The 27745-nt window shown below is 38.7% G+C and overlaps 1 protein-coding gene across 4 annotated transcripts in view; it reads left to right on the forward strand.

The window, feature by feature from the left end:
• The window catches only part of SYNE2 (spectrin repeat containing nuclear envelope protein 2), a 198803-nt gene that overhangs the window by 27704 nt on the left and 143354 nt on the right, over positions 1–27745 (forward strand). For all 4 annotated transcript variants that reach the window (XM_065635633.1, XM_065635635.1, XM_065635637.1 and 1 more), the window contains exons 3-30: positions 699–760; positions 1712–1807; positions 2076–2153; positions 2246–2338; positions 3528–3709; positions 5342–5538; positions 6009–6109; positions 6888–6989; positions 7743–7880; positions 8947–9111; positions 10994–11106; positions 11788–11944; positions 13648–13744; positions 13888–14075; positions 14241–14405; positions 15637–15810; positions 17598–17747; positions 18017–18190; positions 18895–19029; positions 19185–19340; positions 20534–20745; positions 21025–21100; positions 22397–22515; positions 23094–23217; positions 24053–24210; positions 24627–24774; positions 25974–26572; positions 27463–27642. In XM_065635633.1, the coding sequence (XP_065491705.1) occupies positions 699–760; positions 1712–1807; positions 2076–2153; positions 2246–2338; positions 3528–3709; positions 5342–5538; positions 6009–6109; positions 6888–6989; positions 7743–7880; positions 8947–9111; positions 10994–11106; positions 11788–11944; positions 13648–13744; positions 13888–14075; positions 14241–14405; positions 15637–15810; positions 17598–17747; positions 18017–18190; positions 18895–19029; positions 19185–19340; positions 20534–20745; positions 21025–21100; positions 22397–22515; positions 23094–23217; positions 24053–24210; positions 24627–24774; positions 25974–26572; positions 27463–27642 (4339 nt within the window). The remainder of the gene's footprint in view (positions 1–698; positions 761–1711; positions 1808–2075; positions 2154–2245; positions 2339–3527; positions 3710–5341; positions 5539–6008; positions 6110–6887; positions 6990–7742; positions 7881–8946; positions 9112–10993; positions 11107–11787; positions 11945–13647; positions 13745–13887; positions 14076–14240; positions 14406–15636; positions 15811–17597; positions 17748–18016; positions 18191–18894; positions 19030–19184; positions 19341–20533; positions 20746–21024; positions 21101–22396; positions 22516–23093; positions 23218–24052; positions 24211–24626; positions 24775–25973; positions 26573–27462; positions 27643–27745) is intronic.

Here is a 27745-nt window from a genome sequence, read left to right on the forward strand (position 1 = left end):
AGTCCCATTTCACCATTTTTTACTGAGGCACAAGTTCAAGCCCTTCCTTCTTCCTCCCTCCTATTTTAAGACCCTGTATGCCCCTGTTTGGCTGGATCAATGGTCTGTGTACCCTAAGGAGGGCCTGGCACTGAAAGAGATGCTATTAGATGGTATATCCCCTGATGACAGCCTAATAACTCTCCCCAGCCCTTCAGTAAGCCAAGACGTCCTGTTCTGTGGCTTCACATACAGGTTTGCATTTATCACCTAACTCCAGCCTCCTTCCTGGTCTTATCACCCAACCCCGTGCACAGACTTTCCTGAATTTCAAGAGTGGATCTTGTACTGGCAATGGCCCTGAGTCTTTCAAGGAACATTTAGGAATGGATGGAGTTATTCTAGACGTGTTGCTTTGTAGGATGATGTGTTCACATTGCTGTTTGCATTTGCTGAGCTTTTGAGAAAACCTTCATTAGCTGCTCTTTGCTGCATCCAGTAGAAGTATGCTTGATGGTTGTAGGGGGCCTTGCAGTATCAAGTATTCAGGAGAATATCAGCTCTAAAATAAGAATTGAGAAAGTCTAATATTTATTTGTGTTCTAATATGTGGAAGAACAGACCTTAGGTTTGAGATGGGTGCCATGTATCTTTTTGAGAAAAAGAAATAACACCAGATAATTTGTTCCATAAACTTTTTTTTTTTCTTCTTCTCCCAGTGCAGCGAGAGTTTACACAGAAGAAAACCTTCACTAGCTGGATAAATTCAATATTGGCAAAGGTAAGAAAGGAATTCTTTAGAAAAGACATGCTTTTTGCCTTTTTGATTTGGATGTGCTGTATGGAGATGAAATTTTTTAGGAGTAAACAAAATTAACATAAGATTTTAGGTACTGGCTGGGAAAAGTAGCCCCTGGAAAGCATTTGTTTAATAGGTGTACTAGCATTGTATTGGTGATCGTGCGTAGACATTTTTAAGAGACAGTTTGTAAGCAGGTGACAGTATCTTTCTTGCTGATGTGGTAAAACATACTTGTACGGAGTTGTGGCACATGTCTCAGGGTTTTATGAGGTTCTGTATTTATGATTTGTTTTACTGTGTTTAGGTAAGCACTATTCTATTATGCCACCCAAGAACATGAGTTTAATGGGATGACCTGAGTCACTGCTAAGTATTAAGACAAACCACATAGTAGTGTAGCTGCTCTTGAAACTTTCACAGCAGCTCGTGCAGCATGTGCTGGGGTTCTGACTTGCTTGGGTGAAAAAATAATCTTGTTTTGGTTCCTCCTTGAGCAGAAGCTGCTGAACTTGTGGTAGGTTTGTTGTCCACAACTGGGTGAGGGTTTATTCAGCCGTGTAGCCAAATTTGTACTTGGGGTACATTGATTAAGAGGTCAAAATATGAATTAACTGCTTCTCAACTTTCCCTTTTTCAAAGTTGTGGGTTTTGTTTGTTGTTTTTTCCTCCATATGCCTCCTTGAAAAGTGTAAATACTTGGAAATGAGGGCTAAAATTACCCTTATAAAACTCAGAGGCAGGGCAAAGGGGAGTACAATACAAACAGTATAATGAGTTGAAAGAAGAAGAATATGGCCAATTAAATGCAGGATTTATTGAAAAAATAAAGGATCTAAGTATTTTTTAACAGAGTAATATGTGATATTTTGTAGTGTGTTGAATTCAAAATGACAAAAGGTGGTTTGACAAGCACTGAAATTTATTTTGCAGCATACACCGCCTTCTGTTATCTCGGACCTATATACAGACATACAGGAAGGACATTTGCTTTTGGATCTGTTGGAAGTGCTTTCAGGTCAACATCTGGTAAGATAGAGTAATAAAAATATTACCTCAATGCTTCATCAAATCCAGCAAAGATTTCTGGATATGCTTAACTGTAAGCATATAAATGATCCCTCTGGAATCATAGAGCTATTTGAGAGTAACTTATTCTTACACCACTGACACTGAAAGACGCCAAAATAAGTTTATCTGAATTAATTTGTGAATCTTTGCAGGACTTCCTGCAGCAAAATATAAAATAAAAATAATTTTTACACTGAGGATGTAATCTGTTCTTTTTGCTTCACAGCCACGGGAAAAAGGATGTAATACCTTCCAGTGCAGAAGCAACATAGAAAATGCTTTGACATTTTTAAAGAGCAGATCAGTGAGTATTAACTTCAAAATTTACAATTAAAGCCAGTTTAGCTGGTGGAAAATTTTCTTTGTTAACAATGATCCTTTTTTTTTTCCCCCTAGCTCAAGCTCATAAATATTCATGTTGCTGACATTATTGAAGGAAAACCTTCCATTGTGCTTGGCCTGATTTGGACAATTATATTTCATTTTCATGTAAGTATTTCAGCAATGTAAGAGAGTTTTAGTAGAGGGAAAAGCACAAAAATGTGTTGATTTATGTAGTTGCTAGATGAGATGAATTAGTACAAAGGAAAAGATTATTTTCTGACATGCCGAAGTGACGGCTCAGGGAGGAGACGCACCATTGAGTCTTGCCCGTGTCTCTGAGCTGCTTTACCAATGCAATGGTGGCATTACAGCCTGATGAACGGTACCTAGCTGCAAAGAAGTAAAGTTACTGAGAATTTTTTTTAAGTAAAAAAATAGGCTAAACTTTGCCTGTCTGTATAAGGCCTGTAATAAATAAGCTCCAAATAGCGCAAAGTGGCTCACATCCCTGTCCCTCGTGGGCAGCCCCCCTCTTCAGTGTTGGCTGTGCTCACAATGCGTAATTCTTGCTATTATTTTTTTCAATAGCAGGTGCCTGAGATAACATGAAGGCTGTGATAGTGATGTTTCTTATACTGAGCATGTTCCTTGCATGGCATGAGGTTATGGGAGGAAGGTTGTTTGAAAGCTCAGGGTCTTGCTTTGATCACGTTGTAGGACTGTAGAGGATGATGGAGACAAACTGTCTTCCAGCAAGAACCCAGCAGTGAATTAATGTGCAGGCACTGGGGGTAAACTGGTGACTGAGGCTCAGGAGAGAGCCAAGAAGCAAAGTTCTTGAACAGTTTTAGGTGTAGCCCTCATTTTTCTTGGTAAAGGTACTTTGGTGCTGAAGGTTCTTGTGCTGCACATAGCTATATTCAGTATATTTTTACCTAAACTAAACTCCTCTAACCAACAGTAGATCTCTGAGGTCTATTGAGTAGATAGAGGCAAACTCTGAGCATGCCTAATTCAGGACACTTTTCAGTAGAAAACACAGCTGCCACCAGCTGCTTTCACTGGTAGGAGGAGTAGAAAAGTGCATTAAATGACAAAGTTGCTTGATGCCAGTGCAGGTACCCACAATATAACTGTAATTCTTTGGGTGAATGTTTCCTGCCAAAAAATGACCTAAAGATGGGAATTCAGCATGAAATAGTTCAGCTTGAACATATAAAAACACCTGATCTGATCTTTGGGGGCAGGGGAATTACAGCTGTGATTGTGTTGTTTCTAATTCTGTTTTTCTGCCACTGATGTTCTTGGTAATTTTTCACTGAAGCCTGATTAACTCTCCCATCATCTCTGATAGATCGAAGAACTTGCCAGGACACTTGCTTGTACCTACAATCAGCCTTCACTTGATTCTTCAAGTGCCGTTGATTCCTCTCCAAAGGCAAGCCGATCAGCTAAAAAAAGTGCTAAAATTAAGGAGCGGTGGAAGATGTCAGCTACAAAGGCTCTTTTGTTGTGGGCAAAAGAACAGTGTTCACTGTAAGTTCCATCCAAGACTTATAAATAATATGTTATACATTATATTTACTACTTTCCTCTAAATGTGGTGATATTTTCCCCTGGTGGTTTGGTGTTGTGGTTTTTTTTTTTTTTTTTTTAACATAACTTGGTGACAGTTTAGCAGAAAATCCTTTAGATCTCCAATGATGGTACAGGTACTTTTAGCATCAATCAGGCCCTAAATACCACAATGTAAATTGAGTTGTTTGGTTTTTCTCTTTTAGGGGCTTCTTTGTGATAAGTCTAGTGGAATGTTTACATGATCTGCTAGTTTTAATCCTTGTGGTTGGCACTGGTTAACAAAGTTTCAATAAATTTTTTTTAATGGAAAATGTAGGATTTCTGGGATTCCTACATCTCATATGTTTTTTGTCAAAACACTGCATGATCCCCAAGAAGGACCCTAGTGAACATAAGAAGTCCCAGTCCCCAGTTCTAACCAGAAGTTTTCTTATGCTTGATGTACAGATAGCTCTGCTGATTTCAGTGGGGATATTCACAGCACATAATCTAGAGCAGATACAAATATTTCTTGCAAGGGAAAGGCTTTACATTTTCTTCAAGGGCTACTGATTCACCCCAGGATGTTTCAAATATGTTTTACAATAATGGCAGCTCTTTCTTTCCAGCTATGTGGTTGCCTTATGTTCTAATAACATCCTACTAATATTCCATGTTGTTAGTGGGAGATAAAGACACTTTCTGCTGAAAGAATGTTTTCAGGCACTGAAGTTTCCCTTCTAGCTGTGTTTTATCAGGACAAGATTGATTGGCATGTAAAAAGCAGCTCTCTGTCCATTTAATCTTCCTCTTTCCTTTGCTTGTTTTTCAGCAGTATTGTTGTCTGGTTTATAGCATCCTTTCTGAACTGTGATCACGCCGAATGATTTTGTTATCAGTGAATCCTATAGTTTTTGGTAAAAGAACAAATCTTCTAAGTCCTGGCCCATTGTTTTGTAACTAACTTTGATCACCTGAAACCCCACATCTTTTTCATGCTGTAACATTCTCCTAATACATGAGCTGTTTCTGGAGAGCTGTCCCAGAATTTACCATGGCTCACGGAGTTCTCTGGACACCTCACAACACTGTGCAGGCACCGCTTAATAGAAGATGTTTTAAGGACACTAACTGAATAAGAGAAAAAAATATCTTTCTTGCAGTGGTAGGTCTCTTTTAAGGTCTGGATTTTCTAAAATGCCAGAGGTGATTCCAATACTCGGTGCCCTTACAGACAAATACTTGCGTGCTCTTCAGTGCTTCACTTGTTTTTTTTCTGTCCCATAGAATGCACAAATATTGAACACAAAAGTGATGTTCAGAAAGGATATTGGATCAGCAGGGCTTTATCTTCAGAATGCAACATAAGACAAAAACATTGAGTCATTTTGCAAAAATAGTAAAAATATATGTAATTGTAGTGTTTGGTGTTACCGGCTGTATTGTTGTCTGACCCAGCTTCTCCAGAAATTCAAAGGCAAGGTGCTCTATAACTCCTTAAGTTTGGTTCATACCCCATTTTACTGAATTTATATTTTATTTCTAAATTTGTACTTAGGACATCTGAGGAAGCAGGATATGACATTTTGTTTCTAATAATTTTTGGGACAGGCACGGCCCTATCAACGTGACTGATTTCAAGTCAAGCTGGCGAAGCGGTCTGCCTTTTTTAGCCATCATCCAAACCTTACGACCAGGTCTAGTTGATTTGGAGAAGGCAAAATGTAGAAGCAATAAAGAAAACCTGAAAGAGGCTTTCCGAATTGCAGAACAGGAGCTGAATATTCCACGGCTTCTTGAACCTGAAGGTAAATTATCTGGTTTTTGTCTTTGTTGTCAGGAGTGTGATCAATATAATCCTATATGTGTTGACTGGTAATACAGGAAAAAGTAAGGCTGTGCTTAAGTTTGAAATGGAACATTGATCTTTACTGTAATGCTCAGAGCTAAGGTTCTTTATTTTATAACACCGACTGTACTTAGGATTTATAGGATTTTTGAATTGGCAGCAAATGCAAGAACAATATGCAGAAGAAAGGATATGAGACTTTCCTGTTCATGGGAGAAACTTGTTCATTGGTTCATCATGTTATATTAAAATATTCCCAAGGAAAAAATGTTCATTACATGTTAATTTCTGGCAATGGTATGTTAACTGAGCTGCAGCAAAATAAATATGTTTATGGTAATGTGTTTTAATAACTGTAGTGTAGTGTGTAATTATATGATCAGGCCTAGAGGCTGCATAATTATGTAAATGGTGTATTGGCTCTTGTAGATGTTGACATTGTGAACCCAGATGAAAAATCGATCATGACTTATGTGGCTCAGTTTTTACAATACTCCAGGAATTTGCACGAGTCTGAAGAAGATATGCAGGTATGTCATATGTTATGTGGTTTATCACTGAGTTGTTTTTAAATGAATGTGCATCATGGATGCCAAGAATATCAGTACTTTCTTTGCCCAGTGTATAACCTGACTCAGTAACAGTTAGAGAGTAGAACCTCTGATTCAGCTACTGACAGGGTGAATTGGTTGGAAACTTCTGATGCTCCTGTGTGGTAGTCAAGACTCAACGTGATAAATTTTTGATGATACAGGTGGAATTGCTCTGCAGGTTGTCTTGTTTTTTCATTTAACTGTTACAGAGGACATTTTCAAACCTGGTTGTTTTCATGTATGCTCCGAAGTTTGTATGTAAATGTTGGGGTAGGGGCAGACAGATTTGCAAATGTGCAGAACAACCAGCTTTAAATTTAATAGCTGACATGTAAACTGGGTAGAAGTAGTCACTCACAGATCACACTGGTTGGAAAACCAAGTTTTCTGTTCTCTATATTCTCTTATGAGAGTTTATGTATTAATTGGTTATTCACATATCTGCATACTGATAATCTCCTTTCAGTAGGACTGCAATCAGGCTTTTCTTTTAAGATGCCTTCATATATCCAGATGCCAGGTTTAAAACTTTGACCTTGCTTTATAATAGTGCCTGACCCAAAACTCATTAGAGTCGCCAGGAATTGTTATTTGCTTTTCAATAGCTTTGAACAGGGTTTATCATATGCTCAATGTGTGTTGTTTTATGGCACAATGTAAATTAAAAACAAGGCTTGCAAAATGGAAAAATGAAATTTTCTGCTCTAATTACCAGGAAAAAGTAAGCGAGGCCATGAGCTGGTTGGCTGCACAGGAGAAGAAGTTTGCAGAGTTGCTGATCAACACAGAGAATGAAACATATTACCAGAAGTACAAAGTAAGTTGCGTTTTATATTTAACTGCTTTTGCAAAAAGAAATATTAAAAATATTCCCAGAAACGTAGCTCTTAATCTTTGTTGCCTAAACTGAAATGTTAAATAAACTTTTAAACAAGAGCTGGAAATCTGACAATTAATTTGGTAAATGCCCTCAGATGATTAAGGGAAGGTTAGGATGAAATACTTTCTGTTAGCAAACAAGCCTTATATATCTGTTTCCTGAGCAGAGCAAAGTTTTTTTGGAGAGAGTAAAGAAATGTCTTTTAATTAATTGACGTAGTGGAAGACTTGGGCAAGATTCAAGCACATATGCGCTTTACAGGGTCACATTTGTCATAACAGTAGGTTTTATGCAACTAATGTTGTAGAGGAGTAGTTGAAATATTGGCTATAGATTGTGCCTGAAGTAAAATTTCCTTTGGTTTATATTGTAGCCAGCTGTAATAAAATGGCTCATGGGGGACTGTGAGGGGAAGAATTTTCCCTTTCTCTTGCTGGGAGGGGAGAACCATGGTCTGACTGCACTAATATTATGTTAAATACAGATTTTGCTAGTGAATGGCACCTATAATTTCAGACCCAAACACTGCCTGGAGACAAGTATGCCTCTTGCCTGCTCTCTTGCCTTTCTGTGCATCACACCCTTTGAAGTTAATGGAAGTCATACCAACGTGTTCGCAGTCAGTACTTGGCTCCATGAGCTTCCATCTGAAGTCATCTTCTATGAATCACTCTTCCTTTTTATCTCTAGGAAATGATGTCATTTACGGAAGCATTTAACCAAGAAAAAAACCCCTTTTTGCCTGTGTTGTCATCAAAAAGAAGTGAAGCTGAGCTGAGCGAAGGCCGGCAGCAAACAAGAGAAAAGTGGGATAAACTGGTCTCTCAGGTCAGAGGCATTTCTAGCTCACCTCCTTACCAGCGTGAGCGTGTTTGATGAAGAAGCCTAAGTCTACCCCAGGAACTCATACAGGGAAAAGTGGGGAGGTGATACTGTTATTTGGATTGATAAAAGAAGTATTCACCCTGAACCTGAGATCCAGACAAACTGAGTGGCGTATAGTGCCCAAGAGGAGGCAGAACGTGTCTGTGTTACCCTCCTGCCTCCTGAGCCCCCGGATTGTGAGATGTCTGTGAAAAATGGCCTGTATCTGATTATTTTTGAGCACTCTTTGGATCAAAATTTTTATAATATGCTTCAGACAGGGATGTCAAACTCATTTTCACCAGGGGCCGCATCAGCCTCGCAGTTGCCTTCGAAGCGCCGAATCTAATTTTAGGACCGTATAAATGTAACTACTCCTACATTTATGCAGTCTTAAAATTACATTCAACCGCGAGGCTGACGTGGCCCCCGGTGAAAATGAGTTTGACACCCCTGGCTTAAGAGATTCTTTTGGGACATAATTATGGCTCAGATAATGATGCAGCTGGGAAAAGTGTGTTGATATATTCTTTCCCATGGCACGGATAGTGATACAGTAAGATCTGGTTAGTCAGTCCTTAGCGATGAGGTTGGTTGTGTTGTCTCCCTCTGCCGCAAGTGGGGATGTATTGAGCCTTGCTGGTAATTGCTCTTTATGGAAGAGATGTTCTCCTGCCAACCCCATGAAGGAAAGCTGTCCAGAGCATCCCTGTGTCCTCTCTATTTTGTAACTAGTTTACTATAAATTTCCCTGTTGCTGGGCCTCAGGATGATCACCAGCCAAGGGCAGTAACTGCCAAATTCTCAGTAGTTTTACAGAGATTGCAGGCTGGGGAGCAAACCTGCGTCTCAGGTAAACGTAGCTGATTTGCAGCTGACTGCACTGGAAGCTCCTTTTCTGAATGGTGACAGGTGTTTGTTTGCTTTTCTGGGAGGTCTAGAACATCAGCTTATGGGGCTAATATCAGTATCTTGGGGGTGGGGAAGAAAATAATAATGAGAAATGTAATCACTTGTTTTCCTCTTTAAGATTAATGAATGGAAAGCGAAGCTGGACCAGATGTTGCCCTCCCCTCTGGATAGCATTGAGGCTTGGCTTCAGGAGGTAGAACATCTACAGGCAGAAGATTTGCCTGATTGGCAGGACCCGTTTAAAGCAATGTTTGTCTTCCGAGAAAAAATTGTAATATTTAAGGTATGCTGATCAGAAATGAACATTCTACTTCAGTCTGACCCAGCAAAGCACTTGTTACAGAATTGCTATTCAACATTTTGGGAAGTGGTGTGGATATATTTATCTTCTGAAGATTAAAAGCTCTTTTGAACATATCTTTGAACAATGATGAGTTTAATTAAATAACTGCATTGGTCTATAAGGAAGGTTTCTGACTTCACCGGGGTGAGATTAAATTTGAGTACTCCCTGAATGAATAAACTATGGTATTCTTTTTTATGTGGTTCCTGCAACTTATTTGTTTGTTAAGTAATAACACAGGGTAATTGCATCCTTATCTTTAAATCTCTACTTAATGCATACCTATTCAGGAAGGCACTTGGGCTCAGGGTTACATTCCAGTGAGTTCACCAAAGTTTGTGGGTTTGAAGTTAAGTATTTGCTGAATCACTCTGTAATCCCAATCAAAGCAACAGGAGGTATTTTGATACCTCATTACCGTGCAAGTTGTGTATTCTGATCTTGAAATCTTTACACTGATAACAGTTTAAAGTCCTCTTGAGTTTGAAAACTTTGAAAAGAGTAAATGTTTTGATGCTTGGTTAATCATCATCATGCTGTACTTGATTTTTTTTTTATGAACAATGGAGAAGCTGGATGTTTTTGTAACGTGTCCTTAAAGAGAATTTGAAAGAATGAGAAATAGAAGTTCTAGTGAGCGGCTTGATAACACCACTTTTTTGGACTGTTGCTGGTCAGTTCCTCATATGAGACATATTTTTTTAACTGGTAACAACTTTGCCAGACTTAAACCATTTGAACTATGATTTTTGTTGTTCAGCCTAAGTAGTTAAACCATTTTTAAGAATGAGACAGTGAAAGAGAGATGTCTTTGCTTTAGGGGTTTCTTTTTTCCCATTGAACATGTAGATAAAATAATTAGGTTCCTTAAGAAGAAGAAACCCAAGATACTTAATTTCTGTCAAATCCACTTTACCTGATGGGAAGACATTCTGCTCCTTCCTCTAGTCAGTCCTTTTAGTGTGTCTCATGTAGGGATCTTGTTGCCAAGGTGGTGCCTTACAATGGAAATTTTACTTTCTCTTCAAATCTACGAAGTCACCCACCAATGCTTGTAACTGTCTGACTGGAGTAGTCTTAAGGTTACAAAATCAAGTGTTTAAAATCTGCACACTATTTTGGGGGTTGAGGGCTGCCCTAGGATTTAGCCATTTCCATTAACATGCTTTGTGGCAGGTTTTATTCCATAGAAATGAAATTTTAGCGTATTTCTTTATATGCCGCTTATGAATATGCTTATATTCTGTGCAATATATTTTATGTCTTATTTTTACCTAGGGAGTTTGGCGCTGAAACGCATGTCCATAAAATATTCACCAATTACGTGATACCGGCCATCAGAAGGTTAATGTGATATGCTGTCAGCATGGGTTAGATGGAAATTCGTTGAGCAGTCAAATGCAGTATTAAGCAAGCCTGATAAAATAGGTTTATTCAACTGGTTTTGCTGTCAGTCTTTGCTAATACATAGCAAGAAACAACTTAATATCCCCAAACTGTTACAATGACACTTTTTTTGTCCTAAAGATAATAGTGAAAGTGCAGAAAAAACTTACAGTATGGGTAGTGTAAATTCATGTTCCTTACATTTACCTAGATGCACAGTGATAAAATAAATCAGGTAGTACTGCACTAAATATGCACTTTAGAACGTGATGAGATAAATACTTTCATTGTACTTTAATGGGTAAAGACACTGGAAAATTGTTGTGTGCTGACTAGTTCTTCATAGCTCTCACCCTTACGGCAGGTGACTTGTAGATTCCCAGATGAAATACTCTAGAATTAAAATAAGTGGCTTACTATGTCTTTTTCTCCCCAGGGTTTGATGGATTGTTTTGATTCTCACTTGGACACCCTCCAATCATTTAAGAATGAAGATGAGAAGAATATGCCACTAGTCTTGCCTGAAAAGTTAGAGGAAATGAAAAGAAGGTTGTGATCCTCAAATTCCTCTACTTTGACTATGTTGTATTCTAGCTTTGCTATTGACTTGCTCTGCTATTCTGAATAAAGCACATAATTTACCCAGGCCTTGCAGAAAAAGCACATTTTCCATCTAAGCACAAATTGACTGTCAGGTGAAGCAGGCGGGTTCACTCAATGGTCCAATTAATGTCTAATTTTGTGTGCAAAGTGGAGCTCGTTAACAGGACCTTTTCAGATGCCCTTTGCTAGTGTAGGTAGGAAATACCCACTAGGGGCAGGAAACATGAAAATTTTGAATGTAAAAATTTATCTGGGGGTGGAGATTCTCTAATTTTAAATTTGTACCTTATAAAATCACTGAGATCTACAGGTTGTGTAACCCCATGTGTCTGTTGAAGGATATTTTCAAAAATGACCAGTGAATCTATGTTCATAACCTGATATGCTTTGACATACAGATGGCAGGTGCCCCTTTTCTGGGCATTTAAGGTTGAGCAATCAACATTGACTCAAAGTTGTTACTACTTAAAATTTTGTTGTTATCTTAGAATTTACTACTGTCATAACAAAATAATGTTTTCATGTAATAGATGTAATTCTGAGTTTTTAGGCTAAAACCCCTGTACATTAATGCCTTCTACATCCAATGATTTTGAGTTAACTTTTGCAACATTTCACTGTTTGCAGATTCAGCAATATCTGTTTCACAAACTCCACCACCTTTCTTGAATACCACTGTGGACTCTGCACAGCTATTGCCAATGATGTGATGTTAAAGCTAAATATCTGGGACATGAAATACGGGACAAAAGAGTCCGTGGAATCACTGCTGGAAAGTTGGAATGTAAGTTGGAATATGTGTATCACACCCTGACAATAATTTTTCCCTACCTCTCTTTGATTCAAGCTTGTGTCTGTCCTCATCTGAAGATACTGAGATAGTTGATAGAAGCGTGGTAGTCTTGGGAGATCTGGGATTTATGCAAAGAAGAATAGATAGACTACCATAGAATCTTTCTTTCCCCACCACATCTTCCCGTTTTGCTCTGAATGAGAGTTCTTTCTTCAATTTGGAGAAACAGAGTGAGCTGTGACTGTTTATAATTTTCTCTGTGCCCTTTTTTATTCTTTATTGGGAAAATGTCTTTCTTTCTAGACTACAGAACCAGCACTAGCAGCCCTTCCCTAGCTCAAATCCCGACAGACCTCTCTGGAGTAGTTCATTAGTTGTTGTCTTCAAAAACAACCATTACCCAGGGTGCTGGCTCGGCTGCCTTTTGCTGTTGCCTCTTTCTTTTCCCAGCTTCCCTACCTCCTTATGTTTCATGGTGAATATGAATTGTCTTGTTTTGTGATATTTTCTGCTTAGCTCAGCCTCTGGGCTCAAGTTACTGAAATGAAATGCCACATGTAGGCTTGTAGGAGGGGACGGATTACCCCACCCCAAATACTGACAAAGGATACTGCATCAAGAATAGAGGCAGAGAGATGAAAACGGTGATGCCATAATTTTGCCTCATCTCCAATTAATGAGACTCCTTGTGAATTGCATCCTTGTGGACTTTCTCATAAGCTTTTCAGACTAACAAATCCATAGTTAAATTAATAGGAATTTCACAAGCCTCAGACCTGTGGAAGGAGGCAACAAGAGGCTGTATAAAATATCAGTTTTTCTGAGCGGTATTAACCTTAACCTGTGGTGAGATAGGAGTACAGAGTTAATCTGCGCTGAGTTTCTTGATTCAGTTGGGTTCACAAATACTTATTATCATGTTATTTCTACGGTTGTGGTTCATGGCTTTCTCAAGCTGATAGAATATAGAGTTTTCCCTGGGAGTTTAAGGCTTCTTCCTGTCTCTCCTTCTGGTTGCATGATGTGCAGTCCTGGCTGAGTGGTGGCCCAGGTTTGTCATGGCCACAGGAGAGGTTGTTTTGTAGCCTGCTAGATATGGTGTTTGTGGGAGTGGGGAGCTCTGGGGAGAGCTGCAGCTCAGATACAGGAGGGCTGAGGATCAACTCCCTCATTCCCTGTGTATATGTTCAAAGCACGTCTCCTCCTCTGCTTCCATTTCTTCCTCTCTCACCCTTTCCATCCCCAGTTTGGATCTTACTTGATTTGTGACAGGGACTAGGCATATTGATATTAATATTTCTGTGCATGCAAGGAAATCCACCTTTCACTTTCATCACTTTTTTGACTTTTTTTGTGACTAAATTCTGTCTGACTTGTTCTAGATGTGATTTCTCAATATTTTCCTAGGGCTGTAACTTTTTGAAATAAGCAATCCGGACTCATGCAGGGCTGTGACTCAGGCAACGGTGCTCAGGAATTAATATTCCTATTTAAGTTACTCTCTACATGGGCAGAAAAAAAAACAGGTTTATTTCAGACTGGTGCAGATGAATTGCTGAATGGGCTTATCTCAGATTACGTTTAACCTGCAGGTTACTGCCTCACATTTAAAAAAATGTATCCCAAGCTGCATTTTTTACCTAGTTTTATGTGTGTTAGTGTTACCCATGCCAACTACTTTTCCTTTTGGGCAGAATTTCATTGAAGAAAAGAGACTTGAAACTCTACTAGAAACTGCTACTCACATCTGTGAAGACTTGAAAACCAAAAACATAAGCAGTCCTGACTTAGGTAAGTTTGTGCACAGAAACTGGTATGAAGACCTCTGTTTTGAACTGATGTGCTATCACCAGTTTTTATTCCCACTTACATTTTGTGTAAAATAACCTCTTTGTTTCCAAATGTGTGATAATATTCTCTATTTTATGTCCTAGCTGGAGATCCTCAAGAAATTAGCAAACTTTTTAAGACAGTGGAGCCAAAGATTTCTATGTGCAGAGACTATATTTCCAATGTAAATAGCACCTTACAGAAAGTCCTGTCTTCCTGGAGTAATTATACAGAAAATATCCACTTACTAAAGACCTGGCTGGAGGAAAAACGTAATGAGCATCCGAAAGAGGTATGTAGTTGGATTTCTTTTTGTAATGACAGAGATATTTGGAAGCCTCCTGGGAGGAAAGCATTGTACATGATAGGGGTTGTTGTTGTTGCTTCTCTGTTCCTCATTTTGGAAATAAACTTTTGGCAGGGTTTTGCTTTAAATGTTTTCAATGCCTCTGTCTAGATCCCTGCTGAGATCCTGGCAAAGTGGAATTCAGTTCATGGTTCCTTAAATGAAGCTGGAAACTATCTCATCGAAGTCAGCAAAGAGCAAGTTGGATCAAATATTGCTAAAGAGCTGAAGAAACTGAATAGGAGGTGGGCTAAGTTCATCAAGAGGGCACACTTTGTAAGTTATTAGTTTCATATGACTCTCTTGCTATGTAGCCTTCAAAATCATATTTTCTAGACCTATCAGCTTGCTAATTGGACATTAATAAATCTTTCAGTCACCTCACAATTGCCAGTTTTAAAGCAGGAGGAACAGAAAATTCACAGAAGAATCCCATTCTCAGGTCTCTGTGACTGAGTTAAATGCTTTCTATGACACAATGGAAAATGTTCAATTTTTTTTAAATTGAAAATTTTAAACCACTTATAAAAGGAAATCTTAATGCAGGGTAAAGTTCTTTATTCAGTTCTAGAGATGGAAGTAATCAATTTCTTAAGAGCTTGTGAGCCTTTGCTAAATTGTATAATTTCTACCTTAACTAGTAGAAAGTAATTGCTGCATAGATATTTCTGATGTTGTGCAACTTTACACCAGCTCACTTGACAGGTTTTTAGGCTCCTGTAAATTCCTATACAACCTGCTTAATGTTACAAATATTACATTTCCTACAATGCTTTCACAAGAATGATGTTTTAATTCTGCCTGGGACTATTAGAGCTCTTACTTTTCTAAGTTGAGCCTTTCATTGACGTTCATTAAAGGTACTGCTGTGACAATAAATGGTGGCCAAAAATTACATCATTTTTGTAGATGAGGTTAATGAGAATGCAAGAAGATCAAAGGGAACGTGTTCCCAAGAGTGAGGGAAATCCGGATTTTCATAGAAAAACCCATAGCAAAAGATGTTTTTAGGACATATATTCAGGAAGCAGAGATAAAGAGGCCCCTTGCACCCTTACGAAGGCTTGAGGAGTTCAGGAGTTATTTTTCTGGCATTGCTTTGGACATTATGGCTATAATATAGACAATATTTATTTTTATATATAGAAAGGCAAGGGCAAATGCTTGAACTCTGTCCTGTAACTGGCAGTACCACTAAACTGTTGGCATGGTCCCTGGTGTGGATTTGACCAGCACCAGCTATCGTTCTCTTGGACTATTGCCTGGCAGGAGCGGGGATGGACCATATGGCCACAGGTTGTCCTGTCCCACCTGCTCTCAGGGTTAAAAACCTGAGCCTCACATGATGTATTTACCTATATGTTTGCAATTTATTTCTCCTTCAATCCCTGTTGGGTGCAAAAGCTGGAAAGTAACCTAAGTGGTGACTGCGTGTTGCAGGAGGGTAGTGGAGAGACCCAAGAACTGATGAAGGGTGTGAACGTCTTACCCTGCTCTTTGTTTGTAGCTTGGTGAAGAGAGCCCAGATGCTGCCGAAAAGACCAGGGAGCTTCCAGGGAACTTGGAGAATATTGAAGAGCTCCTTGGAGGGGTGGAGAGCTGGGCGTCAGAGACTGGACAACTGCTTGGCGAGATCAGTCATGAGGGGACTGTGGCGCCTGAGACAGAGGAACATTTGCAGGTGAAAATGAAAATACACTGCTTAAAATACTTGTTCATCAGATTCTCATCTTTCAGCACAAGTTCGTTGCTGGGGTAAAATGAGCCATCACCAGTGAAGCAGAAGTTAATGCGAATTTTGTGCTGTAACACTGGTAAAAAGCCAAATCAATGATTATGTTTTGATATTATTTCCTAGGATCGGTCCCAAATAAGCTATCAAGGAATCTTCCAGCATCAGTGTGTCCAGTTGACAGGCAGGTGCCAATGAAGTGCTGGTGGTACCACTGATCAGCAGCTTGCTCGAGTAATCTTAATTACTCCCTGTCCAGCCCAGCATTTGCAGCAGACTAAAACTTTGCAAGGAGCTGAGTTGAGAATTTCCCCTGGTCGTACAGTGCTTTCTGTCATCTACAGGGAGGAGGTTTGGGACATCTTGGCTGTATCCAAGGCTTACTTGTCAAAATCTGGAATACTTGAAGTATTTTCAGCAGCATGCTGGGTAATTTGTGCATCTCAGCTTACAGGCAGTTGCTCTAAACATCCACAATGAGTACTGATGAATTTCTTGTTACTATTAGTAGTCTCTATTGTTTCCCATGTCTCTCTGACAGGGATCACTGTTTCTCCCTCCAGCAGATGGCAGGTGGAAATACATAAATGTAACTCAGCAGCTTCAGTACAAAGTCTGATTTCTTTTCTTCACCTGCCAGTGAAGGTGAGACTGAACAAAGATGCCAAGCTTTGCACTGTAGAAGCTGAAGTGCTTTCTTATGTAGCCCTTTGCTAGTTCTGCAACAGGGCCAGTATAATCTAACAGCAGCAAGCTGACCACCAGAAGGAGGTTTCATTGGAGCTCTTCTGTTTAAGGGCTAAAATTAAACAGAGATCTTTGGTGGGACATTAAATCCACCTGCAATAACTGTGAACCAGAATTGATGTTAGTTTACTTTTGGTTTATGCCTTCTTGCACTGTGTTAAGTTGACAGAATTAGGAATGTGAGCCTATGAAAAGAATCTATTCGTATTTTTGTAATTGTGGGCATATGTTTATAAAATAAGTCTCATTTTGCAGTGTGACACTAGTTTGTTAAAAACAGCAAAGTAACAAAAGACACCCTGAAATACAGCCTGCAAAAAGGTGACTGGGATTGTATCTCCATGTCTGTGAGCAGAAGAGCTCAGGTCGCTTATTACCTGTAGTACAATAGGTCGAGATCCAGAATAAAGCACTAATTATCATTAGTAGAACACTAATTGACGACTTCAAACAGGAAAATGTGTTGAATATTCATAGATCAAAACAGCTCTAATAATGCCATTTCATGATAAATATTCAAATACACCACACTACTTTTGCATGTAAAATGCCCAGCTGCTTCCTACCTTTTGGTACTGAATACCACAAGAAAATCTGAGCCTTGAGATGTGCTTACTTTTGGATGACTTCATGATCAGATGCTGCATATCCAAATGTGTGGTTTGTACATTCATTTAGAAAGCTGTTTGGATGAGAGAGTGTATTTAAAAAATACTTTAATTAGCTCTAAGGCAAAGACATGAGAGATATCACATTGACAGAAAGACCATTTCAGCAAACGGAATCCCCTGTGGATGGCAGCAGATTTCTTTTTCTGTACAAAGAGATTTTGCAGTGCAATACACTGACCATAAGTGGAATATAAGATTTTTCCTTGACCAGATATTGACCATCCGTGATCAAGACTGGCATTTTTTTCCACTTCCTTTAAAAAAACCCAAACAAACCACAAATACTGTGCAGGCCTCTAATGCTTTTCATTCAACCAGAGCTTGGCTGCAAGGGGGACCTCATGCCAAGATCAGCTTGTGGCAGCAGAAGAGATATTGCAATCCCTGACGCAAAATGTTTCAAGTCTGGTGTCTCAACAGCATTCTGGGCTGCAGGCTCGAGTTAAAGAAGCCAGAGACAAAATAGAGGTACTCCTTTTCTATTTTTATTGTACTTAATACACACAGGTATCTCTAATTTTAGCGTTATGTGATAAGGAAGACTCCTTTTCATTTATGTAAAATAAAAAAGGGTTTATACTATTGGAAGCAAGTCTCCCAGACTCTTGCTGAGGCAAGAGCTAGAACATTTCAAAGATCAGTATCTCAACTCGAAAAACTTGAGTGATGTTATGAAGCAATAGCTTAATGGAATTACTGATACTCAGGCATGTTCTGAAAAGTCTCTTTCTTCCAAGGCTGTCATGGGTGACATGAACAACATCTTGTCCAAATCTGAGAAGAAACCTGCAGAGCAGGAGGCTTTGCTCAATTTTGAAGAATCCCAGAAAGAACTCGAGGCCTCTATTTCAAAGGCTGTGCAACTTGTCAGTCAAAAATTAGGTCCTAAAGAATGTATTTCAAGATATGAGGTGGGTTTGTTTTCTGAATTAGCTGAATTTGAGTATTTCTTTGTACTATTTAATATCTAAAAGGCCAAGACACCACAGTGAGAAAAATACCAGAATAGGTTTTTTGTAGCTATTAATACTTTTATCAATTTTTCATTCAGCACTGTTAGCATATATTAACTTGACAGAAGGCTGAATGAAAAAATGTAAATCAGTACGGTAGTTTATTCAGTGCCCTGTCTTAATTTAAGTTTCTCCATCATCCCATCAGAACTCATCATGTTCCGAACTACAGCCATCTTTTTTGCCTGATTAATAATTAAGATTCCCATCAAGAATCACACACCTGACATCTTAGACAGGTTTTTAGAGCACGATTGTAAATACCGAATCTCCACATAGCCATGTGTGTTCCCTAGAAATGAGGCAGAGTTTAGGGACCTTAATCTTTCTTCTTTGGTACCAAATTTGCCTCTAAAGAGGAGTTACAAGAACAACATCTGCGTTTCTCCAAAGCATACACACTGATGTTGTCTGCAACCTTTTTGCAGGTGTGCAAGGGTGAAGAACACCCTCATACTCACCCATGCAATGGCCATCACAGCCCATACATGCCATGTATACATGCTTTATGCATGGTTTTTGTATTCTACCGATGTAATTTTATTAGGTAAATAAACTACATTCAGTTCTGCTTGGTTTTCATTATGCTACTTCTCTTGCAGGAAGCTGTTAATGCTCTGGACAATAAAGTTCTCGACAAATTTTTGAAAGCAGCTGAACAACTGAAAAATGTTTCATCTGATCATGAAAAGCTGGCAGTGGAAGAAAAGAGCAATGATGTTCGTAAAAGATGGGAGGTGAGATAATATGGGAAGGAAAATCTGCTCTCTGTTCTCATTAGGCCTGGCATCTTTGAAAAAGAGTTTTTTGTCACAATATGTTCTGAGGTTTTTATTTGCTTTGTAATACTGTCTCACCATCTCACAGGGATAATGTGTTTTGAATTTTGCAGGCAGTTCATAATGAAATTATATCCTGTGTCCAGCTTGTAGTAGAAAGAGAAAAAAAGAAATTTAACGCAACTTTCAAAAAAATCAATAAGCAGTTAGGCAAAGAGAAGAAACTCCTAAGTATGGATAAAACCAAGGGGCTCATCAAGGAACATGAGGTACCTGAGACACTCTTTTTCTGCTCACCTGCCTCTCTTTGCACATGCTTTGTCTGTCCTTCTTGCTTCTTTTTAGGTACTTTATTGCAACCCGTGTTTGTGGAACGGGACCCCTGCACTCAGTGTTAGGTAAACACAGAACAAAGGGGCCACCCAAATTGTTTCTTTACTTCTTTTGACTGCAGACATTAGCCTCCTTGCAGACTGTAAGAATTACCTCCCTCATACATGAATGGTATCTTTTTTTCTTTTCTTTTTTTTTCTTTTTTTTTTTTTTTAATTAGAAAGAAGGCCTTGAAGCATTAAAATGGATTTAGCTGTGCAGAGTGTAAAAATAAGAAATTATTACATATTCTGTGACTCCCCTGATTTGTTACAGTTGCATAGCTGGTGTTAGGTGCCTTCAGATGAGAGTATCTTCTCACAGTGTAATAGCTGCACTTTACCTCTGTGTTTGTGCTGTCGATAAATTAACCACAGAGTCAAACTAAGACTTGCCAGGGTGTGTCGTGCTGAATCTTACATATTCCATAAGCAATGGGTTTTATGCTTCATTGCTTCTAGTAATTTCCTTCATCCTACTTTTTGAGATGCATTAATGTTGTCGAGTTACCACCTATAAGGGTAAGAAATTGCTTTCCTGATGAAATTCTGGTCTTCATTGAATTCAGTCGAGGCTTTGCTTCTCATGGGTTCATCTTCAGCAAATATTAAATATGCAAGAGTAACGAGAAAGAAGCGTTCTCAGGTGCATTCCTTCTGCTCATATTTTTGTTAGATTTTTAGTATATCTTTATTTCACCCTAGAAAGTCTAATTATTGATATGGAATATTTTAAATAAATTTTCTAATTCTATTTTTTGTGTTGTCAATGGGAAATATATTTCTGATGTCAGTGTCAAGAAGACTTGGGACCAAAAGTAACTAAAATTGTAGTAGCATAATGAATTTAAAAATCAAGCAAGAGTCAGTATAGCCTCGTGAATGCAGCTGGGGAACATGTTACCGGAAATCCTTCTTTCCTGGTTCTATTTGAAAAAGAATCAAGGGAAAATAAATGTTTCTCTCCTGGTTTGACAGCTTACGCTTTAAGTGCACTCATCCAAGAAGACAATGGAAATAGAAAAGTATGAGAATAATTGCATATCCTTATGACTTAACGTGAGTTTATTACCTTGCTTTTCTTTATTTAGGCCTTTTTTTCACATGAAGGCAGCCTGAGGGAACTTAGCGAGTCATTAGAAGACCTTAAAATATTGGGAAGACTATCAGAAGAAACTGTACCAGGCATAGGGACACTGACTGCAGACTGTGAACAAAAGCTAGAAAAGCTTCAACAAACTGTGGCAGATACTTACACAGCCCTGCTGTCTCGTGCTGGAAAAGGACACTCGTCTAAGAAAGAGTGGGTGACTGAGAGCGTGATGTGCTGTAGATTCATAGAAATCACATATATGGATAAATTTTGTGGTCTTATAAATCTACTACCAAATATGTTACTATGTACCTTACTATTGGCAGCTTTACGTTTAAACGTGTAGTTTTTAAGTATCATAAACTAATAAGTACAATGTTTGATTACCTTTCATCACAGCTGCAATGTTTTTAATCATTTGCCAGGATTCCTTTTTTTCCCTTTGTATTTCATATTTGTTCTTAAACTGAAATTTCTTTTAAACCGTAGGAGCTCCATTGTTGCTTCTGAGAATGGAGAAAAGCCCAGTTCTTCTCAAGAAATTGATATTCTTTCGGTACAGGAGGTAAGAAGTCCATACGTACTGTTACAAAACAGTCTAGGGGAGATCATTGACAAAAGGAAAACGAGATTATTTTAATTATTTCCATTATTATTCTGATTGTGGTAGGACCTCAGGCCTCTGGTCAGACCTCAAAACCCATTGTGCTCGGAAACGTAGACTAAGTAAATATTAAAAAGAAGCATGCAAGGCACAACACTAGGCACCCTGAGGAGATGTGATTCTCCAGCCTTGTGTTATATTTTGCAAAAGAGTGGGTTTCAGCTGAAAGAGTCATGTGTGAAGTTATGTTCAAGTGCAAATCCCCCAGAGTGTCTCAGTAATTTGAACAAGTTTCAGAGGACACAAAGAGGAAAAATAATGAAGAGTTAGAGGCATTTGCTTTAGAAAAATATAGGGAAACCCAGAACATGGAACTTCTTAGAAATAATTTTTGAGAGACAAGATACTGCTGTTCATCATTTGGATGCCACAGAAGATGTCTTGTTTAGGATAAGCGTTAGAGATTCACAGAATCATTTTGGTTGGAAGAGACCCTCAGGATCATCGAGGCCAACCATAATCTAACTCTAGCACTAAACCATGCCCCTAAGAACCTCATCTAAATGCCTTTTAAACACCTCCAGGGATGGTGACTCCACCACTTCCCTGGGCAGCCTGTTCTATTCCATTCATGCAAGTCAGGCTGCAGACAGCTCATCAGACAGCCTGCAGGCTGGTGATTTAAAGGAAGGGACCCATTGCATTCACATGAAGTTTAAAGGTATGTAGGAATTGGCTATTTTCAAGGGAGATCTCTTGTAAGGCTACTAATATTATTCCTGAGACAAACATGAAATATGTTCTCTCATGGATAATCCAAGTATGAATTGTATAACTTAACATCAGCCAGCCTCAAACGGAGGAGTAGAATATATCCTGGGATCAAGGGCGAGAGACATGCAAAGGCATCTCATATAAGCAGCCTGACAAAAGCTGTAGAAGACGGTGCATTGTGGTTGCCAAAGGTTGTCTGTGGAGCTGCAGCAAAAATTCGCACAAGTGGATAGTGCTTGCTGAAGGCCCAGCACCTGTGGAAGGAATGAATTACTGGGTTACAAGTGTTCAAAAATTTGCTCTTTTGGTTCGTGACTGAGTTTAAACATATCTTGTATTGATGAATGGTAGTTATCGCTCGTCTCCTTTGGGATGCATGAGACAATTGCTTCTTTCAGGAGTTCATAGGTGTCTGTTAGTCTTCACTATGTATTGACAAAACATGATGCAGAGCTCGTTGTTACCTTTTTTCATTTTTATTAGACCTCAAGACCTGCTGCAGACATAGTTTTGGAACCAGATGTGAAACATCACAATGGAGAAAGCTGTGCAAAGAAATTTGAGGAAGATGGTGATTATCCCATACCAGCATTATTAGAGAGGTAATTTTTAAAGGATAAATTGCATGTATATTGAGATGATACTACGCTAGACATGCATAAATTAATTGAATGTATTGAACATAGGGTGTGCTTTTGCTATGCAGAATTCTGTTCTTGTTCTACTACAGTTTACTTAATATTGCTCTGTAATTGATAAGGAAGCACTATAGTAGTTAAATGCCTCAAACATTAGAATTTTGTAGCAAGAACGCTTAGAAAACTTCTGCTCTTTTCTCAGGACAGAAAAATCTGTATCTGCCTTACTAATAACTCCAAATATTGCAAAATTAAATATATCAAGTTTTTAAATAACTGACATTTTTACATTCATAAAACTGAATTAGAGAATGCAGGCAGGCATTCATACTTGAAAATTAGCCAGGTGAGCAGTTTCTCAGGGGTGTTTTGTGTGCTGCTCATTTATCCCCATTCATTTGGCACTTGGGTAAAAATATGCATTTGCAATAGACTGTGCTTATTTTATATGGTAATATATTGGTCAGCAAGTCCCAGCCCCTGCCATGTTCAACTAAATTAGAAGTGATATTCTCTCTGAAAGTGATTGCATGTTTTTTTAGCTATAACACACAAAGAAGTAACCTGGAGGAACTTTTGCAAATCAGCAGAGATAAAGTAGCATCTGGCTTTACTGATGAAATAAAAGGCACTTCATGCCTTCACAATAAGCTGCTTGAACTACAGGTAAGTGTTCATCTTTTAAAAACATACTTGGTGCCTAAATTGTTATTTTCTTATGTAGAGCCCTCACCTCTCTGTGTTTTGTCTGTTGCCAAGGGAAAAGGAGCATCCTTACAACCAGGTTTGTTAGAAGGGAAATCAAGGGTTTAGCATTCAGGAGAACTGCATTCCCCCTTAGCAGCAACACTTGAAAAACTCCACTGAAAGAAGAAATTTGTGGCGCTCAGTTTGTGGTTTACAGACTGAAATAGGTCTGATGGAAAAAATAACTACAGAAAGCAGCTTTTTTTGTCAGCTGGAGTGGTGAGTGATGGACTCTGGTCAGGCTGGAGGAGTCACCAGAGTTGAACAATCAAATGTCAGTGGTGTATGTGCAGAATGAAACTGTTGCAGGACTTGCAACTTGATCAGGTTTGTGAGAACCTTAGGAAGATGATAAAAGGCACATAACCAATGTTGGAGAATTTACCATTGCAGTCCTTGCTTGAAAGGAGTACAGAGTTTGTCTAGCATCTCAGAACTTGGTTCAGTTCTACATTTGTTTTTTCTTCTTTTGAATGTAACTAAGTTGAAATATTTTCCATTCATTCTTGTCGTAGAAATGGCTGAACCATATTTATTGAACCTTTTATAAAATATAGCCAAGGCATATATCTGACATGGAAATTTTCATCATAAAAAGTCGGTAGAGAATTGCGTACAGCAATAGATACTCCTACTTTCAGGTGATGTCTTCACTTTTTCTGCAAAGACTCTTGTGACTGTAATTTTATGAATTGTCCAATCCATTGAGAAATACGGTATCATATTAGTGCAATTAATGCCGCATATCTTTTAGGTGATAGAGAGTGAAATCAATTCTGGTTGGACACAATTGGAAAACGTCTCGTCTTCCTTAGAAAATCTTGTGGATGAAGTGCAGCAGGCTGCTATCTCTGAGATGAGAAGCAAACTAAAAGGAGAATGGAAAGAGCTTCAGGATATTATAAGTACCAGGTGAAAATTAACATTTTATTTACATTAACATGATATTAGCTAAGAAGTAGTTCATTGTGACTAATGTGTGTATTGTGAAGGGAATAGTGTGTGTGCATTACAGCTTTTCTTAATTATTACTTGGTTCATACATACATTAGGTAGTGTGAATCTCTCCAGTAAGCACAGAGCAGATGTTTGTAACATCACTATGCAGCAATCCCAAATTTACAGTTATTTCCTTCAACCTTTTAGTTAAATTCACTGGGATTCCCGCTGCTTTTCTTATTAATGAATGGAAAAACTCCTTTGACCTCAGGAGGAGGAAGGTTATATCTGTTAGACAGTCAATTACATTGTTGCTTTTTGTGTTGTAAAACATTGAGTGTATTTTCTTGCTTGCTTTCCCAGTTCACGTTTTGTTACCTTTCTTGTAGAACAAACTCTTTAAGGACTGCTTTGGAAATTGTTTTGCCAATAGAAAATGAATCCATTCTTCTATGTGAATTAGATCAGCAGCTGAAGAAAAAGGACATCCAGCAGTTTAATCTGATGAATAGTGATCTTGCTTATAGGGAACTAAAGGTAAGGGAAAATGCAGAGACCACCTTAGCCAGAATGTTTTTTAATATGTCTAGGAATTAGAGAACTTCATGGGATTTTCACTCAGGAGTTTGGGACCACTTGCAAGGCTTCTCAAACCTTCTGAAGTCTATAAGAGCACTTTACTCCCTTTGCTTTAAATGTCATTGTTCCTATAGAGCCAGCCAGGGAAACTCTAAAGGCTCTCCTGCAAAAAGCATAGTCATGAACATTTCATCTTAGGTCAGGCCTTTCCTTCGAGCCAGATTTACACTGTTCCCACCTGGCTTTGTATCACTTTGTGGAGTCATACACATAATGTGGTGGTAATTTGTGAGCTAAGCTAAGCTGCCTTGTGCCACATGTGCTGAGATATGTGAGCACAGCCCAGGATGGTTTTGGGAGCTCTGCATGTGCTCAATAACTTGTTCACCTGCTATCAGTGTCTTATGCCTGGGCTCTGGTCCGGCTGTTGGGCAGGGTGAATATTGTTTGTTCTTGATGTGCGTTCTGAGCTGAACAGACTGCTACACAGAACTCAAAGTTTCTTTATTTCTCTGCCCTCGGCTTTCCGGCTAAGTAGGGTTTAGGTCCCTCAAGCTGTAGGGCAGACAGCATGGGCACTCTCTGCCTAAGATGACTCTTTTTGGCCGGAAGGGCCCTGCATTTTTTCTCAGCTCTCTGCACATTTGGAGTTTCACAACACTGACACGCTGCTGTTTGTCTGAGGGCTGTAAGCAGACAGCATGCAGACTTCACCAAGAGATTTTGAATTGTGTGTAAGTCTCCTCCAGAAGTATAGCATAAAGAACTTAAAAGATGGCAGGGTAACAAACATCTATAATATGTGCCTGCCTGTGCTCTGAGTGATCTCCCACTGCCAGAGCCTGCTGGTTTCAGTCTCAGGACTCTCATCATCTTTCTGTCCTTCTTATCTGATTGCTGGAAAGAGGCTTGAGCTTTCTATAATGCTGACCAAACTCCCTGTGTGTGGAATACCATTTTATTTGATTGTTCTTTTTTTTTTCCTTCCCTCCACCAAAGTCCCAAGTAGGAAAAAAGAAGCTTGCTTTCTTAACCACTCACTTTAACATACTTATTTTATTGCAAATATAATTTTTTTTCACCATAGGTTCAACTTAAATGCAGGATACAGGTTTTCTTTCACTTGCTAACACCGTTGGTTGTTCTCTCAATTTCAGGAGCTACAAAGATCCATATTAAATCAGATTGAAGTGTGCAAACAATTGGAACACCTAGATAGTTCAGCAAGAGATGAATTTAATCCAATAGATCTGCAAGCTGCAAGTAAAATTATGATTTACTATCAAAACCAGCTTGAAGAAATGAGCCATAAAATGCAGATCCGTGAGACAGTCCTTAAAGATCTGGAAGCTTTTATGGCCTCACTGAGGAAGATTCAGTCTTCCATCAAATGTCTCACAGATTCCTCAGGTCACCCTGAAATGCAGGGAAAAACATTGAGAGCTGCTGCACAAGAAGTTTCTCATATGGCAGGAGAGGCTAAATGTTTGGATGAACGCTTGAAAACAGTTGATATCTGTTTGGAGGATGCTGAATGTGGGAGAAAGACTTGCTGTGAAAACCTTGTTCTGACTTTGTCTGAAGAGCTAAATGCGACTTATGGTCCTTCAAGTGAACAGGTACTTCCAGAGGAAAAAGACTTGTACAAGATTTTTTCCACAAAAAGCAGTGAACTCCTTAAAAACATTCAGGATCTACGTGACAGAATAAACAAAGTAGGCTTGAAGGATCCAACAATTCCAGCTATTCAACAAAGGTGAATTCTTTTTTAAAGCTCTTTTGATTTTGTAATTTCAGTGAACTCAGAGGGCCCTTGGCAGCAGAGCCCTGAAACGTGAATGTGTCTTGAAGCATCTGTGGAGCATTGAAAGAAGCTGTGAACTTATGTTTTATTTGTTCCACCACAGCCTAAATAAGGAAGCCTTCTCCGTTTTTTCTTTTAAACTCCTATGTATGTCTGTGTTTGAAACAACACTGATGAAGAAAAAAATAGGAGGTTGATTGTTGTGGTCTTAGTTTTCAGTAAGAAAACTGTCAAACAGGGAGATGGATCTCCTTGCTGAGCACTGATCCAAGTGATTTGAAACTCTGCAGTGTGGAAACATTGTGTTATTTTACCAGACCCTGAGAAAGCCACTAACATGATTTGTATGTCTCATACTGTTTCAAAGGAGCTCTCTGCAGCCTTGCAAAGGATGAATAAACAATTCACTGCTGTTTATGCAGAGGGAAGAAGGGAGGGGAGAGCAGCTTGTAAAATGTGACAATTTTTTAAGTTGTGAAATCCCATGTTATGGTATAGCTTGCTTTCTTAGACCGTGTTTTATGGTAGCCAGAATGCACTTACCTTTCAATACAAAATAATTCACTGTGTTCATACAGACCCTGCTGGCCTTCAGGATTTTGAATTACTTGAGTTACTTGAATTACTTTTGAATTACTATGCTGGTCAAGCATAACTCTTCTTAAAGACTATGTCAAATTACATGAGCTGGAGATCAAATTAGACTTTCTATGATGTCATTTTATATAGTCAGTATGTGCAGCTCCGGATGAATTTCTAGGGAACTCAGTAAGTACACTGGGAAAAAAAAAATCAAAGACTCACTTTAATATAAAGCTGTATTTAATTTTTTTCTAATAAAGGGTAAAATCATTAATGGAATTGGACAAGGAATTGGACTGTGCTGCTGTTGAAATGAAACCTATGAGAGAAATTGCTAATAGGCTTCTACATATCAAAGAGGAAAAAGCAGAGGAAGCAAATGAACAGTGCAAAGTTACAGAGAGGTTATGGGAGGATACGAAACTCTTGGTTGCTGAATGGTAAGGAGAAAAGCTACATTTTAAAGTAGCATTGTACAAGTAAGAAGCTCGCTTGTAAAACGAAACAGCAAAAAAGCCTTAGACCATACTTTAAAGTAAGTGA

This window comes from Caloenas nicobarica, chromosome 5 (assembly GCF_036013445.1).
Source record: "Caloenas nicobarica isolate bCalNic1 chromosome 5, bCalNic1.hap1, whole genome shotgun sequence".
NCBI classification, from domain to species: Eukaryota; Metazoa; Chordata; class Aves; order Columbiformes; family Columbidae; genus Caloenas; species Caloenas nicobarica.